The sequence below is a fragment of the Elephantulus edwardii genome, unplaced genomic scaffold (genome assembly GCF_000299155.1).
Source record: "Elephantulus edwardii isolate Elephantulus edwardi_28Jun2011 unplaced genomic scaffold, EleEdw1.0 scaffold00102, whole genome shotgun sequence".
Classification (NCBI taxonomy): domain Eukaryota; kingdom Metazoa; phylum Chordata; class Mammalia; order Macroscelidea; family Macroscelididae; genus Elephantulus; species Elephantulus edwardii.
In genome coordinates, this window is record NW_006399852.1 from 6,502,032 (window position 1) to 6,515,979 (window position 13,948).

At 39.1% G+C, this 13,948-nt stretch overlaps 1 protein-coding gene across 1 annotated transcript in view; it reads left to right on the top strand.

Annotated features, from left to right (window-relative positions):
- Window positions 1–13,948, top strand: part of EPM2A (epilepsy, progressive myoclonus type 2A, Lafora disease (laforin)) — a 183,027-nt gene that overhangs the window by 58,483 nt on the left and 110,596 nt on the right. Inside the window, exon 4 of the mRNA XM_006891678.1 lies at window positions 8,107–8,281. Within this exon, the coding sequence (XP_006891740.1) occupies window positions 8,107–8,281 (175 nt within the window). The remainder of the gene's footprint in view (window positions 1–8,106; window positions 8,282–13,948) is intronic.

Sequence of the window (13,948 nt, forward strand, 5' to 3'; positions counted from 1 at the left end):
TCCTAGTACTTTTAATTTGAGGTTGTTATCTTCCAACTCACTGATTATCTGTTCCATCTCTACTTTTTTGTTCTTTGAGCATCTTGGATATTTCTGCCATTTCAATCTTAATATTCTGGATTGCATTTTCATGTATTTATCTTATTTCCAGTATAGTGTTGCCTATACTCTCTCTATTGTGTGATGATTTTAAAAGTTCTTGTACCTCTTTTTTTAGAATTTCAATTCTTTCTCCATCTTTTGCATTTTTTTCTGTAGTTGTGCAAGTTCCTCCTGCTCAGTATATTTCTTCTGGCTCCATCTCTCTGAAGTGTTTGCTTTCTTAGTGATTTCCATTGTTTATTCCATCATTTTAACTTCCTTCTGTAACTGTTCAAATAACTTTTCATCAGTATATTTCTTCTGGTTTTCTACTTATAGAGTATTCCCTATATTTGTGGCTTCCATTCTTTTCCCCCACAATTTGTATTTTCTTTTGTAGTAGTTCCAAATGTGTCCATATCAACATAAAAATCATGTGCTTTCTTGACTCTGGGGTAGTCATTGGGTCTACAATATTCTCTACTTTTTTTTAGAAGGCTTAGTTTGTTTTTTCACAGTGTTTGATGCTGGTGCTGCTTTCTCAACATTATGTGAAGGTTTTTTGTTTGTTTTTTTAATAAGTGTTAGACCATTTCTTGTATCTGCATGAATTGTCAATAATTCTTATTTTTATGGTGCTATAAATTAGTTTCCAGGTTAAAATGTTCAATCTATAGAGTGAACCACTAACTCTGCTGGAAGTCCTTTTCGGGTAATTTGCCCTTCCTAGGGTCCTTCATATAGCCACCTTCCAGGAATCTCACCTTAATGTAGTCCCCTGTCACACACTCAATTGTCTTCCTTCTATGGAGTGGCCAAGTAGTATAAGACCATGTGTGCCATTCGAGCTGCTTCTGTCTGGGGCAGTTTCAAGTCAGCTCTCTTTTTGGAAGCTCAATATGCCGGTTGAGAAAGCAGAAAAGTATTTTCCCAGTTTATGGTTCTGTGTCCCAAAGTCTCTTGTGCTTTTGGTTCCTGGGATGGCCCCAGCCTGCCACAGAGGCAACGATCACCAATGGAGGAACCTATCCCCAGGGAAGTTTCAGTCCTGTCTCCCAACAAGCACCCCAAAGCTTACACTGAGTAGCAGTTTCTCATCTCCTGTGCTTTCTTTCCCGAAGCTTTATCTCTGGGGTGACAAGAGATCAGTGCTGCCAACTTAAAGGGTTTCTATGCAGGGGGATCTCAAGTCAGGGGGTGACATGCAGCACAGATGGAAGACCTGCAGTGTGGACCCATACATTGTGTTTTATAAAATGAATCACAATTGAACTATGCTATGAGAACTATTTTTAAAATTTCAATTGTCTACTGCAGGCTAGCAGAGTATATATGCAATATAGAGTAGTATATAGAACTCTCAATAAATATTTGGTTATTAACTGCATTAAACTCCAGAAATATGTAATGTATGATATATTATTGTTGTTGTTGTCATAGTTGTTATGTGCCATTGAGTCACTTACAACTCATAGCAGCATGGTACAACAGCCCTGAAATCTGCTCTATCCTGTGTCAACTTAATTGTCTCTGACACACCTACTCTCATTACCCCAGTCACTGTATCAATCCGCCTCATCAATGGTCTTCCTCTCTTCCTCTGTCCCTCCACCCTTCTTTCTAAGCATGATGTCCCTCTCAAAGGACTGGTCCCTGCTGGCAACATACCCAAAGGATGTCAGACAAAGCCTCAGAATCTTTGCCTTCAGGGAGTAGCGTTGCTTTAACCTCTTTAGAACAGACCTGTTTGTTCTCCTGGAAGCCCATGGTATATTCAAAATTCTTCTCCAGCACTATAGCTCAAAGGCATCAATTCTCTTTTTATCTTCCCTAGTCATTGTCCAGCTCTCCGATGCATAGCAAGCGATTTCGAAGAATATGGCTTGGATCAGACGCACCTTAGTCTCCAGACTGATACAGTTGCTCCTCAGTACTCTGGAGAGGTCCCTGACAGCCAGCTTTCCCAATGCAATTTGTCTCTTGATTTCCTGGCTGCTGGTACCAAGAGTGTTGATTGTGGAGCCAAGCAAACTTTAGTAAACCTAGTAAAGAACAAAAATTTGACCTTGAGTCTATCCCATCTGGATTCCAAAACCATCTCAGGAATAGGTTTGAGGCCTTGAGCATTAATGTGTGAAGACCAGATGAGTTGTGGGAAGATATCATAAATATCATCCAGGAAGAATGCAAAAGGTTACAAAGACACAGGAGGAAGAAAAGACCAAGATAGATGTCAGAAGAGACTCTCAATATTGCACTAGCGTACTGAGAAGTCAAAGCAAAGGGAAAAAAAATAAAGATATTAAGGAGCTGAACAGAAGATTTCAAAGGGTAGTGTGGGAAGATGAGCTGGAGTCAGAAAATCAAAGGGGCTGAACTCAGCATTTCTTAAGCTGAAGGAACTGAAGAACAAATTCAAGCCTTGATTTGCAATACTTAAGGATGCTTTGGGCAGAATATTAAATGATCCAGGAAGCATTAAAAGAAGATGGAAAGAGTATACAGAGTCATTGTACCAAAAGGAATTAGCACATACAGAAGAATTTCATGAAACAACACGTGAACAAGAGCCTGTGGTGATGAAGGAGGAAGTTCAAGCTGCTCTGAAAGAATTGGCAAAAAACAAGGCCCCAGGAATTCATGGCATACCAATTGACGTATTTCAATAAACAGACGCTACTCTGGATGTGGTCACCAAGTTGTGCCAAGAAATCTGGAGGACAACCACTTGGCCAACTGACTTGAAGAGATCTATGTTTGTTTCCATTCCAAAGAAAGGTGACCTGACAGAGTGTGAAAATTATTGAAGAATATCATTGATATTACATGCAAGCAAGATTTTGCTGAAGATTATAAAAAAATGACTGGAACAGCACTTCATCAGAGACTACCTGAAGTGCAGGCTGGGTTTAGAAGAGGCCATGGTACTAGGGAAATTATAGCTAGTGTTAGATGGATCTTGGCTGAAAGCAGGAAATACCAGAGGAATGTCTTTATGTGTCTTATTGACTATGCACAGGCATTTGACTCTACTGTGTAGATCACAACAAACTATAGCTGACACTGAGAATGGGAATACCAGAATTATGTAAAACCTATACTTGAACCAGGAGGCAGTCGTCAGAAGATAGCAGGAAAACACTGCATGGTTCAAAATTGGGAAGGGTGTATGCCAGGGATGTGTCCTATCTCCATACCTTTTCAATCTATATACAGAACAGATTGTCCGGGAGGCTGAGCTGTCTGAGGGGAAATGTGGTGTCAAGATTGCAGGAAGACTCACCAACAATCTGTATTATGCAGATGACACAACCCTACTTGCTGAAAGTGAGGAGGACCTGAAATGCTTGCTGCAGAAGGTCAAGGACTGCTGCCTTCATTATGGATTGAAGCTTAACACCAAGAAAACAAAGATTCTCACCACTGGGCCAGTTGGCAGTATTATGATAGATGATGAAAGGTTTGAAATTGTTAACAACTTTAGTCTGCTTGGTACTATAGTCAACCCTCTTGGTACCAGCAATCAGGAAATTAAAAGACAAATTGCATTGGGAAAGTCTGCTGTCAGAGACCTCTCCAATGTACTGAAGAACAAAAATGTCTGTCTGGAAACTAAGGTGAACCTCATCCAGGCCACAGTCTTTGTATTACTTGTCATGCATCAGAGAGCTGCAGTGACTAGGGATGATAGAGAATAATTGAAGCCTTTGAGCTGTGGTGCTGGAGATGAGTATTGAATATACCATGGATGGCTAGAAGAATAAAGAATTTTGTCCTAGAGAGGATGAAATCAGGCTATTCCTTGGAAGCAAGGATTCTGAAGCTTCATCTGACGTATGTTGGACATATTGCAAAGAGGGGTCAGTTCTTGGAGAGGGACATCATGCTCGGGAGAGTGGAGAGACAGCACAAGAGAGGAAGACCGTCAATGAGATGGACTGATTTCAGTGATTGGAGTAGTGGGGGTAGCTGTGTTGGAGGCAATAAGATTGGCATGGTATAGAGCAAGGTTTAAAGCTGTTGTACACAGGGTCACTATGAGTCACAAGTGATTCGACAGCACGTAACAACAAATTAAATTATTATTATATCTTCAAAGAAAAGAACTATTATTTTTGGCCTTTCCCACAGGTATTTTTCTGTTGTTAGTTTTAAACTTGTTTTTTCTTTTCATGGAAGTTTTCCTTTCTAATGTCTTCTGCTCTGTTTGGTTTGACAGGTATTAATTAAGTCTTTTCTGAAATGTTTTTAGCTGGAACTTATCACGGCTTTCCTGGCAGTTTCACCTGCATGATCCACACTGGAGGCTTGGCAGAGAGTGAAACCAAGGCTAAGCTTTATTAATCACTCCTGCTGTTCCTGTTTCTACACTCCTTAAACTCACCTTCTAGAAGCCCAACATACAGGTGGCTCACCAAATGTGTCTCAAGGACTTCCACTGATTTTTAAACAGCTGTGAAAGGTCTTGAGGCTGATTATTAACGAGACCAGTGCGGCCAGCCCTGTTGTGTGCAAAAGCACGAGCCTATTGAAGAGAGAGAGAGGTGGACTGATACTTCAAGCAAGTGGCAAAGTGGCTTAGCTTTGACGAAATGAGTTAGAGCAAGACTTTAATTCAGGTCATTCTAGTTCTATCCTTTGCTGGGTATTTACATTTCTACCCCAGCTATACTGAACCAGAATCTGTACTTTACCAAGATCCCCAGCTGATTCTTGATCAGTAGTTGCTTTAGGTATATGCCTCACTGACCAGAGTTGACTAGTATAATCATTTTGCTTGTTTGAGGGAAGTGCAGAAGCTTTGTATCCCTTTGAACCTTTTCCATCTATAATTGTTGTGAGTATAAAATCTTATATGAATAATGCACGTGTTACGTGGTTTTGCAAACAACCCAACTTCCTCAAGTGTTAGTTCCCTATGTGTGACATATGCATGTGCGTATTATTTATGTGAATGTTCTTTGTGCATATATGGCATTTCTTCACCTATGTGAGAAACACATCAGTGCTAGTAAGTATGCTTAATAAGAGAAGGAAAATCTATTATATTTACTCATATTTTTACTTAGTGTGTGTTCTTTCATCATTCCTGGTGTTTGAAGAATTCCTCTTTAATCATACTCTGTTGTTTAGAGGACTTTCAGTAGCTATTTCTGCATGGTAATTCAGCTAGAAAAGTTCTTGTAATTGTCTTTCATCTGTGCATGGCTTTATTTTCTCTTTATTCCTGGAGAATATTTTCTTTAGATAGGAGATATCTTTCAGCACTTCAAAAGTGCTGTGCCACTTTCTCCTAGCCTCCATGGCTTCTGATGAGAGATCAGCTAACACCAGAATTGTTTTTCAACCAAGTTGTCATTTTTTTTCACTGGCTCCTTATAAGACTTTTCCCTTTTGGTTTTAATTCTCAGAAGTTTATTTATACTGTGTATTGCATTCTGTTTCTTTGTCTTTATCATTTGATGTCTAAGGTGTAAATGACAGAATCTATTCAATTACCTTGTATAGAATTCAGTCCATGGTCTTCACAGTTATTTGCTATGCATCAGAAAGTTGGACAATGACTAAGAACGACAGAAAAAGAATTGATGCCTTTGAGTTGTGGTCCTAGAGAAGAGTATTGAACATATCATGGACTACCAAGCAAACAAACAGATCTGGAGATCATGGAAAGGGTGAAAGCATGTTGCTGCTTGGAAGCAAGGATTTTGAAGTTCTGTCTGATATACTTTGGGCATATGGCCAGGAAGGATGTGTCCCTGGTGAAGGACATCATGCTTGGAAAGTTGGAGGGACAATGCAAGAACGGAATACCCAAGATGAGATGGATTGACACAGTAACTGGAGTCATGGGGGTAGGTGTGTTGGAGACAATGAGGTTGGCTCAGGATAAGGCAGAATTCAAAGCTGTTGTGCATAGGGTCACGATGAGTTGCTGTTGAACCGACAGCACATAACAACAAAATATGGAATCTGAAAGCTGGACAGTGAAAAAAGAAGACACGGGAGACATTGATGAGATAGAATGGTGGTATTAGTGAAGAGTATTGAATATAGATTGGACCACTATAATAATAATAATAAAAAAAGATCAGACTTTGAAGAAATACAACAAGAATGCCCCTTAGAAGAGGGATGGTGAAACTTGAACTCATTTTCAATGCCATCAGATAAAACAAAGCACGAGAGGGCTGGTGAAAATGAAGGGAACCCTCCATTAGATGGGTTGGCTGTGGTGCCAACAAGATATGGACTCACATATATCAGCAATTGATCACTAACGTGCACAGGTCCAGGCAGTGTTTTATTTTGTTAGATGTAAGGTTGTTATGTGCTGTTGGTCATGAGTCATCTGTGACTCATAGTGATTCTGTGAACCCTGCCCTGTCCTGAGCCAGTCTCACTGACTCTGACTCTGACACACCTTCCCCTTATTGCCCCAGTTACTGTGTCAATCCATCTCATCTGGGGTCTTCCTCCCCTGTGCTGTCCCTCCACCCTTCAAGAATGATGTCCTTCTCCAGTCCCTCCTGGCAATATGCTCAAAGTATGTGAGATGGAGTTTCAAAATCCTAGCTTTCATGGGGATATTTAGTTTCACCTTCTCCAAGACAGACGTGTTTGATCTCTTGGCGGTCCACAGTATGTTTAATACTCTTTTCCAGCACCACAACTCAAAGGATTCAAAGGCTTCAATTCTTCTTCTGTCATCCTTAGTCACTGTCCAACTTTCTGATGCATAACAAATAATCTTGATGACCATGGCCTGAATCATGTGCACCTTAGTCTTTAGACTGACATCATTGCTTCTCAATAATCAGGAGGGGTCTCTGACCTCATATTCTCCCAGTGCAATTAGTCTTTTGATTTCTTGACTCCTGGGACAAAGGGTGTTGATTGTGGAGCCAGAAAACGAAATCTGTTAGCAATTTCAATCTATTATGGTGCTGCCAATTGGCCCAGTGGTGAGAATCTTTGTTTTTTGATGTTGGGCTTTAATCCATATTGAAGGCTGCAGTCCTTGACCTTCTGCAGCAAGTGTTTCAGGTCTTCCTCAGTTTCAGCAACCATGTAGGTAACACAATATGTATTGTTTCAACATCTCTGTATGAGTTCAATGGTATTAATTCTATTCATTATGTACAATCCTTGTCATTTTCCCTTTCCAGAGATTTTCTTCTCTCCTAGGAGAACATGGGTGTCTTACACTATACTTCCCTCTTTCCCTCTCCTTCTGGCTTGTTCTTTGTGATCACCAATAAACTTTGGTCTCTATGCATTAGACTAAACAGTGCTGTCCAAGATCAGTCCTTCTGCCAACTCTGTCTTTTTTGAGTTCTTCCAGGGAAGAGGAATGCTATGCCCTCAATGAGTATAAAGTAAATAGAGAAACACTGTGAAGATATCAAGTGTCTGAAAGGTGGGAGATGAGATGCTTTGTGCTCCTGCTAAGTCTGCCCTTTCAGCTCTGTGACCTTAGGAAAGCTAGTGAACCCTGTTCAATTTGGTTTCCTCATTTCAAAATAGCACATCCACTGTTTTGCACAGACACTACGTTTGGTGCCTCCTATCAAAATATGTTTATTTGCTCATTCTTTGAGCTGATACTAAACACTATTTATGACTTGATCATACATTTGTATACTGAAAAACAAAAGCATATAATATACAAAGACATTAATTAATGTCTTTTAAAACCCTTTCCAGAAGCCCCATGGCCTACAGTGAGCTCTTAGGACAGGAGAATTAACAGAGTTAAGAAAGAGTTAATATTCTTTTGAAATCCCATGCACTCAAAGGAGCACTGAGCCGTCTGATTTTTATTAATGAATCCTCACACATTTATACTCTCTCCTCTTTTTACCCTCTCAGTCTAGTCTGGGTTTTTGTCCAAGATTGAAATGAGTAGATTAGGCAGCTTTGTATTTATTTTCATCTTACTATTAAAGTTGCATCAGCTACTTTGAGGCTGTTGAAGCAGAACGCTGATTTCATTGCTCTGTTTGTCATTTCTTCTTGTTCTAGGCAGTGGGCCACACCACGATCGCTGCTGTACTTATAATGAAAACAACTTGGTGGATGGTGTTTATTGTCTCCCAATTGGACACTGGATTGAGGCCACTGGGCACACCAATGAGATGAAGCACACAACAGACTTCTATTTTAATATTGCAGGTCACCAAGCCATGCATTATTCAAGGTAAAAATAGTGCTGTGTTTGTAAGTGCAGAAATAGGACAAGAGGTAGCATTAGGCCATGGGGATGTTTACTGTGTTCAGAATGACAGTGTCTCCCTTTGGGGACATATGCAGACCTGCAGTGAATGCACTCGCACACTCCTCTGGTTGTACATACGAGGAATGGCCTCTTTTATTTTCAAAAACATATACCATGACACTAATATATTTAGACCAGACAGTAGTTTACAAATATTTTTATTTACATTGTGGATTAAGAAGAAAACAAAACAACACTAAGATATTGTTTCTGCTACTGATCAACATTAGCGTCTCCTTGGAAAATATTATTCTCATTAACGTGAAAATTTAGACAAACTCATTTGGGTGTCATAACTCATCTTATTAATTATTAGTGTATTCACTTAATAATGATGCCAGCAGGATTTTCCGTAATGGAAAGTCAAACACTGTAGAAAAGCAATGCTCACTTTAATTTCCCCCAGACCCCTTATCACATGAGCTTATTTGGAAACCATTTATGATGTGCATTTCTGGAAGTTAATTCTAAGCTATTTTGTTAGTAAAATTTTTATTTTATACTGGCTTGCTTACAAAGTTGATACACATTGTTTTTCACACTGGATATTTCCCATTTCCTTTACCCACCTCTCCCTCTACCCATCATATTGTGTGACCCTATGATGATAATTCTAAGTTTTTAATAATATCTACCTACATACTTTATTTGTTGCCTATTGATCCAATGGTAAGAATCTTTGCTTCTTGACACTGAGATACAATCTATATTGAAGGCTGTATTATTTGATTTTCTTCAGTAAGTGCTTCAAGTCTTCCTTATTTTCAGCAAGTGTCATCTGAACAATGCAGGTCATTAATGAGTTTCCCTCTAATCTTGATGCCACATTCCTCTTCACAGAGTCCAGCTTCTCCAATAATTTGTGCAATATACAGATTTTTTTTAAATTACCAAGCTTGTATACATTATTTTTCACACCGGATCTTTCCCTTTTCCTTTACCCACACCTCTCTCCACCCATCAAATTGTGTGACCCTATGATTAAGCCCCATCCTACCCTGCCCCTCCTTGGATCCTTATACTTGTTCTACAATAATGGTATTATACACTATTGGTCTTTATGAGATTGAGTTAGTTCACTCAGCATAACGCTCTCCAGTCTCTCCCATGTTAGGAAGTAAGTTACAAAATTATTGCTCCTGAATGCTGCATAGTATTCCATTGTATGACTTTACCATGATTTCTCAATTCATTCTGTTGTAGTTGGGCATTTGGGCTGTTTCCATGATCTTGCTATGGTGAATAATGCTGCTATGAATGTTAGTGTACAAGTCTCCGTTTGTGCCTCCGTTCTCATTTTTTCAGAGCATATTCCAGACAGTCCACTTGGTCATATGGAATATATGGGTCATATATCTGGGCCATATGGAATTTCTATGTTCAGCTTTTTGAGGAAATACCAAACTGTCTTCTAGAGTGGTTGTACCATTTTACAATTCTACCAACAATTTCTAAGAGTCTGTTCTTCCCACATCCTCACCAACATTTATTATTTGCTGTCCTGTGGAACTTTGCACCCCTCTTATTGGCAGTGATCTTGAGTATTTCTTTATGTGTCTGTTGGCAATTCAAATGTCCTCCTCTGTGAAAAGTCTTTCCATGTCTCTTGGTCATTTTGTAATTGGATTATCAGTCTTTTTCTTCTGGAGGCCCAGGAGTATTCTGTAAACTTTTGTTATAAAGAGTAATCATGTCAGTTTGAGGACTAAGATGTTTCAGATTCAGGCCATAGTATTTCTGAGCACTTGCTGTGCATCTGAGAACTGGACAATGAATAAGGATGACAGAAGAATTAATGCTTTTTTGCTCTGGTGTTGGAGAAGAATGCTGAACATCCCATGGAAATCCACAAGAATAAACAGATATGTCTTGGGAAGGGTGCAGCAAGTGTAATCTTTGGAGCAAACAGTGATGAGACTTTGCCTCACATACTTCAGGCATGTTACTAGCAGAGGCTATTCATTGGATAAGGACCTGATGCTTGGAAAGGTGGAGGGTCAGCAAAGGAGAAGAAGACCCTTGACCTGGTACATTGACAAGGTGACTGCTGCAATGGGATTTCATGTGCCAGGAAGGGTAAGCATGGTACAGCAAAGGACACGGTTCAGATCTTCTGGTCATAGGGTTAATATGAGTTGTGCTTGACCCAATGGCACCTAACAACAACAACAACAACAATCACAACTTTATTTGTTAATGTATCAATTTAAAAAGATCTATTGTTTCCATATTATGACGCATGAGGGATTTTCTACACTTTTATTTTCTATTTCTCTGCACTTTCAGTGTTTATATACAATTGATTTTTGTTACAGTAGTTGCATTCTATGAAGTCTCCTTGAATACAGTCAATTAGCAAATCTTGAGCCACCTGTTCAACCTCATCAGGAACTCCATATGCGTAGGTCAGAAGATGACAGGGAAAGGGCCGTACTTACTTTGGAGTTACAAATACATTTTAGCAAGAAAGAAAATTAGCAAATATAGAATGTGTGAGCAATAATTGTTGGCTCGATGTGAGTGTGTCTGTGTGTTTAAATGTAGCAAACTAATTTATTAGCTTCCAAGTAGGATAAAGTTTCCCATAGTTTTGGACTCAATAGCATTTTTTGTTTGTCCCTTTCTCTCTAATATGCAGGTAATTAGTAAGTTCTCATAATTGAAGCTCAGCAACAAGAAAACAAGGAAGGATCCTCCCCACTGGGCTTATTGGCAGCATTATGATAGATGGTGGAGAGATTGAGATTGTTAACAGCTTTAGGTTGCTTAGCTCCATAATAAACACTCTAGGTACCAGCAGCCAGGAAATCAAGAGACTAATTGCATTGGGAAAGTCGACTGTCAGAGAACTCTCCGGAGTACTTAAGAGCAACGATGTCAGTCTAGAGAGTAAGGAGAGTCCGAACCAGGCCATATTCTTTGTAATTGCTTGCTATGCATCAGAGAGCTGGACAATCACTAGGGATGATAGAAGGAGAATTGATGCCTTTGAGCTGTGGTGCTGGAGAAGAGTGTTGAATATACCATGGACTGCCAAGAGAACGAACAGTTTTGTCCTAGAAAGGGTGAAGCCAGGCTGCTCCTTGGAGGCAAGGATTCTGAAGCTCTATCTGACATATTTTGGGCATGTTGCAAGGAGGGATCAGACCTTGGAGAGGGACATCATGTTTGAAAGGGTGGAAGGACAGAGAAAGAGAGGAAGACCATTGATGAGATGGATTGATTCAGTGACTTAGTTAATGATGTTAGGTGTGTCAGAGACAGTCTAGTTGGCACATGATAGAGCAGGTTTCCGGGCTGTTGTACATAGGGTCGCAATTAATCAGAAGCAACTCAATGACACATAACAACAACAACTACTACATAAATGATAATTGATTATAGTGGACCTAATGTCATTTAACTTTAAGGGAGTCCCATTATATACTTTTTGTCATATACTTTGGACATGTCATCAGGAGGGGCCAGTCCTTGGAAAAAGACATCATGGTAGGAAAGATGGAGGAGGAAGACCCCAAACAAGATAGATTGACACAGTGACGCACCAGTGGCCTTGAGCATGGTACAGTATAGAGCCAGGTTCAGATCTGTTGTTCATATGGTTGCTATGAGTCATAGACGACTTGTCGACACCTAACAGCAACATTAACTTTGTACACCAGTGTTTCTGACAATTTGTTTTCAAGGTCACCTATATGAAGAATTAGTTAGGTGATGCAGTTAAAAAAAAATACAACTTCTTGGACTTCAGGTCTGGGGCTTTTATTTTTCCTTTTCTTGTGATTCTTATGCACAAAATTTGAGACCTGCCTATTAGTCCCAAATTTTAGAATAGAAAAGGAAGATTTTTATACCTGATTTATCTTCATTTGAAGGGTTGAAAAAATATTAACATATTTTCCTATTAGTTATGTTGTTGTGCATAATGTCAGAACAGACTCATAGTGGATTCTCCAACAAGTTTCCAGGGACTCTAAATTGCATGAGAGGACGTTGCCTACCTATCTTTCTCTCACAGTGCTGTTAATGGGTTTGAATTTCTTGCCTTTGTGATGAGAGCAAAACTTCTTAACCACTAGGGCATCAGAACTCTTTAATATTAACTATATACATTTATCATATTCAGTTCAATATAATGTTAAAATAAATTGAAACTATATTGGTTGTTGAACTGTATACACACATCATAGGTTATATGCTTGAGCATGTGTAATAACAGAGGTATTCAAGTTCATCTAACAATTTATAACCACAATAATTATCTTTTAGTTCGAATAAAGTAAGGGAATTATACCCAGAATTCCTTTATTCTTGGGATAACTCCCATTAGGATGGAATTGTCAACATCTTTCCTAGTGATTTCCTCCGCTTTTCTTTCTACAACTACTGTTATTCAGATGTATTCAGATATTGGACCACCACCAACCTAAGCCTCTAATTTTCTTGTCTTCTATCTTTTCTATAGTTTTATCTTTTATACTGCTCTTTTAAAAAGATAATTTTCCAACTTCATCATCCAAAACTACTATTTACGCTTTTATTTCTACTTCCATTCTTTCATATGTAGGAGCTCTTCTCTTAATTCCATTTAATTTATATCATTCTGTTACAAAATTGTTATAGCCAGGAAAATATTCATACTTTTCTCAGCATTGTTTTTGCTATTGAGAAATTATTTTTCTTTTTTCTTTTGTATTTGTCTCTGTCAGTCCTATTACAGCATTTCCTCAGATGCCTGGATATTTTAAGTCATTGGTTTAGGTTCAAATATTACAGATGCAGAAGCTGATTAGCAGCTTTGAGGTGGACTTGCTGCCTACTGTAAGCTTACTATTGGTTGATCTAGATATATTAATAAGAGGAAATCTTTGCTGTCAATATATTTGGATCTGTTCTGGTTCCCCAGACAAAACGTGAACAGACTTCTTCAAGAATGATGTAGCTGTGGCTGCCAGTGCTCTGTTAGGGATGTGATTGTGGGCGTTTCCTGGGGAAGATCTCAGCCTCCAGTATACGTTACATACCTGATTCCTTTTGTTGAAGTATATAAAAGAAGCAAGGGTAACGTAGAGATGGCAGAGTCTGACTTTTTTAACTCCACAGAGGAGAGTTGTCACCATCAATAACATCCATAATATCAAAGTAATATCCACAGATCAGACATGGCCATGCACCTACTCCCATCAATCACCAGGTCTGCTATTCATTGTAAAAGCTGTGGAGTTTATTAGGGAAACACGTCTTGGGGTAGTGGGAGAATGTGGGAGAAGGACACAGTGAAATTCTAGGTTTAATTCAGCAGTCCTAAAAGAGATAGATTAACGGCCAGACACAATTCCTCAATTAGTTCAGACAGCTTCTCAGTCAACAAGTGAAAGTCCAAGTTCAGTCTAGAAAAACAGATACAAAAAGTCTCTGATTTCTTAGAGTTGTTTTGATTTGCGTCTCACCCCAGTAAGAATAGCAAAATTTAACAGAACTGCAAGCAACAAATGCTAGTGAGATTGTAGAGAAACTGGAACCCTTATTCACTGTTGGTGGGAGTGTAAAATGGTGCAACCACTTTGGGCAGTGTGGCGCTTTCTCAAA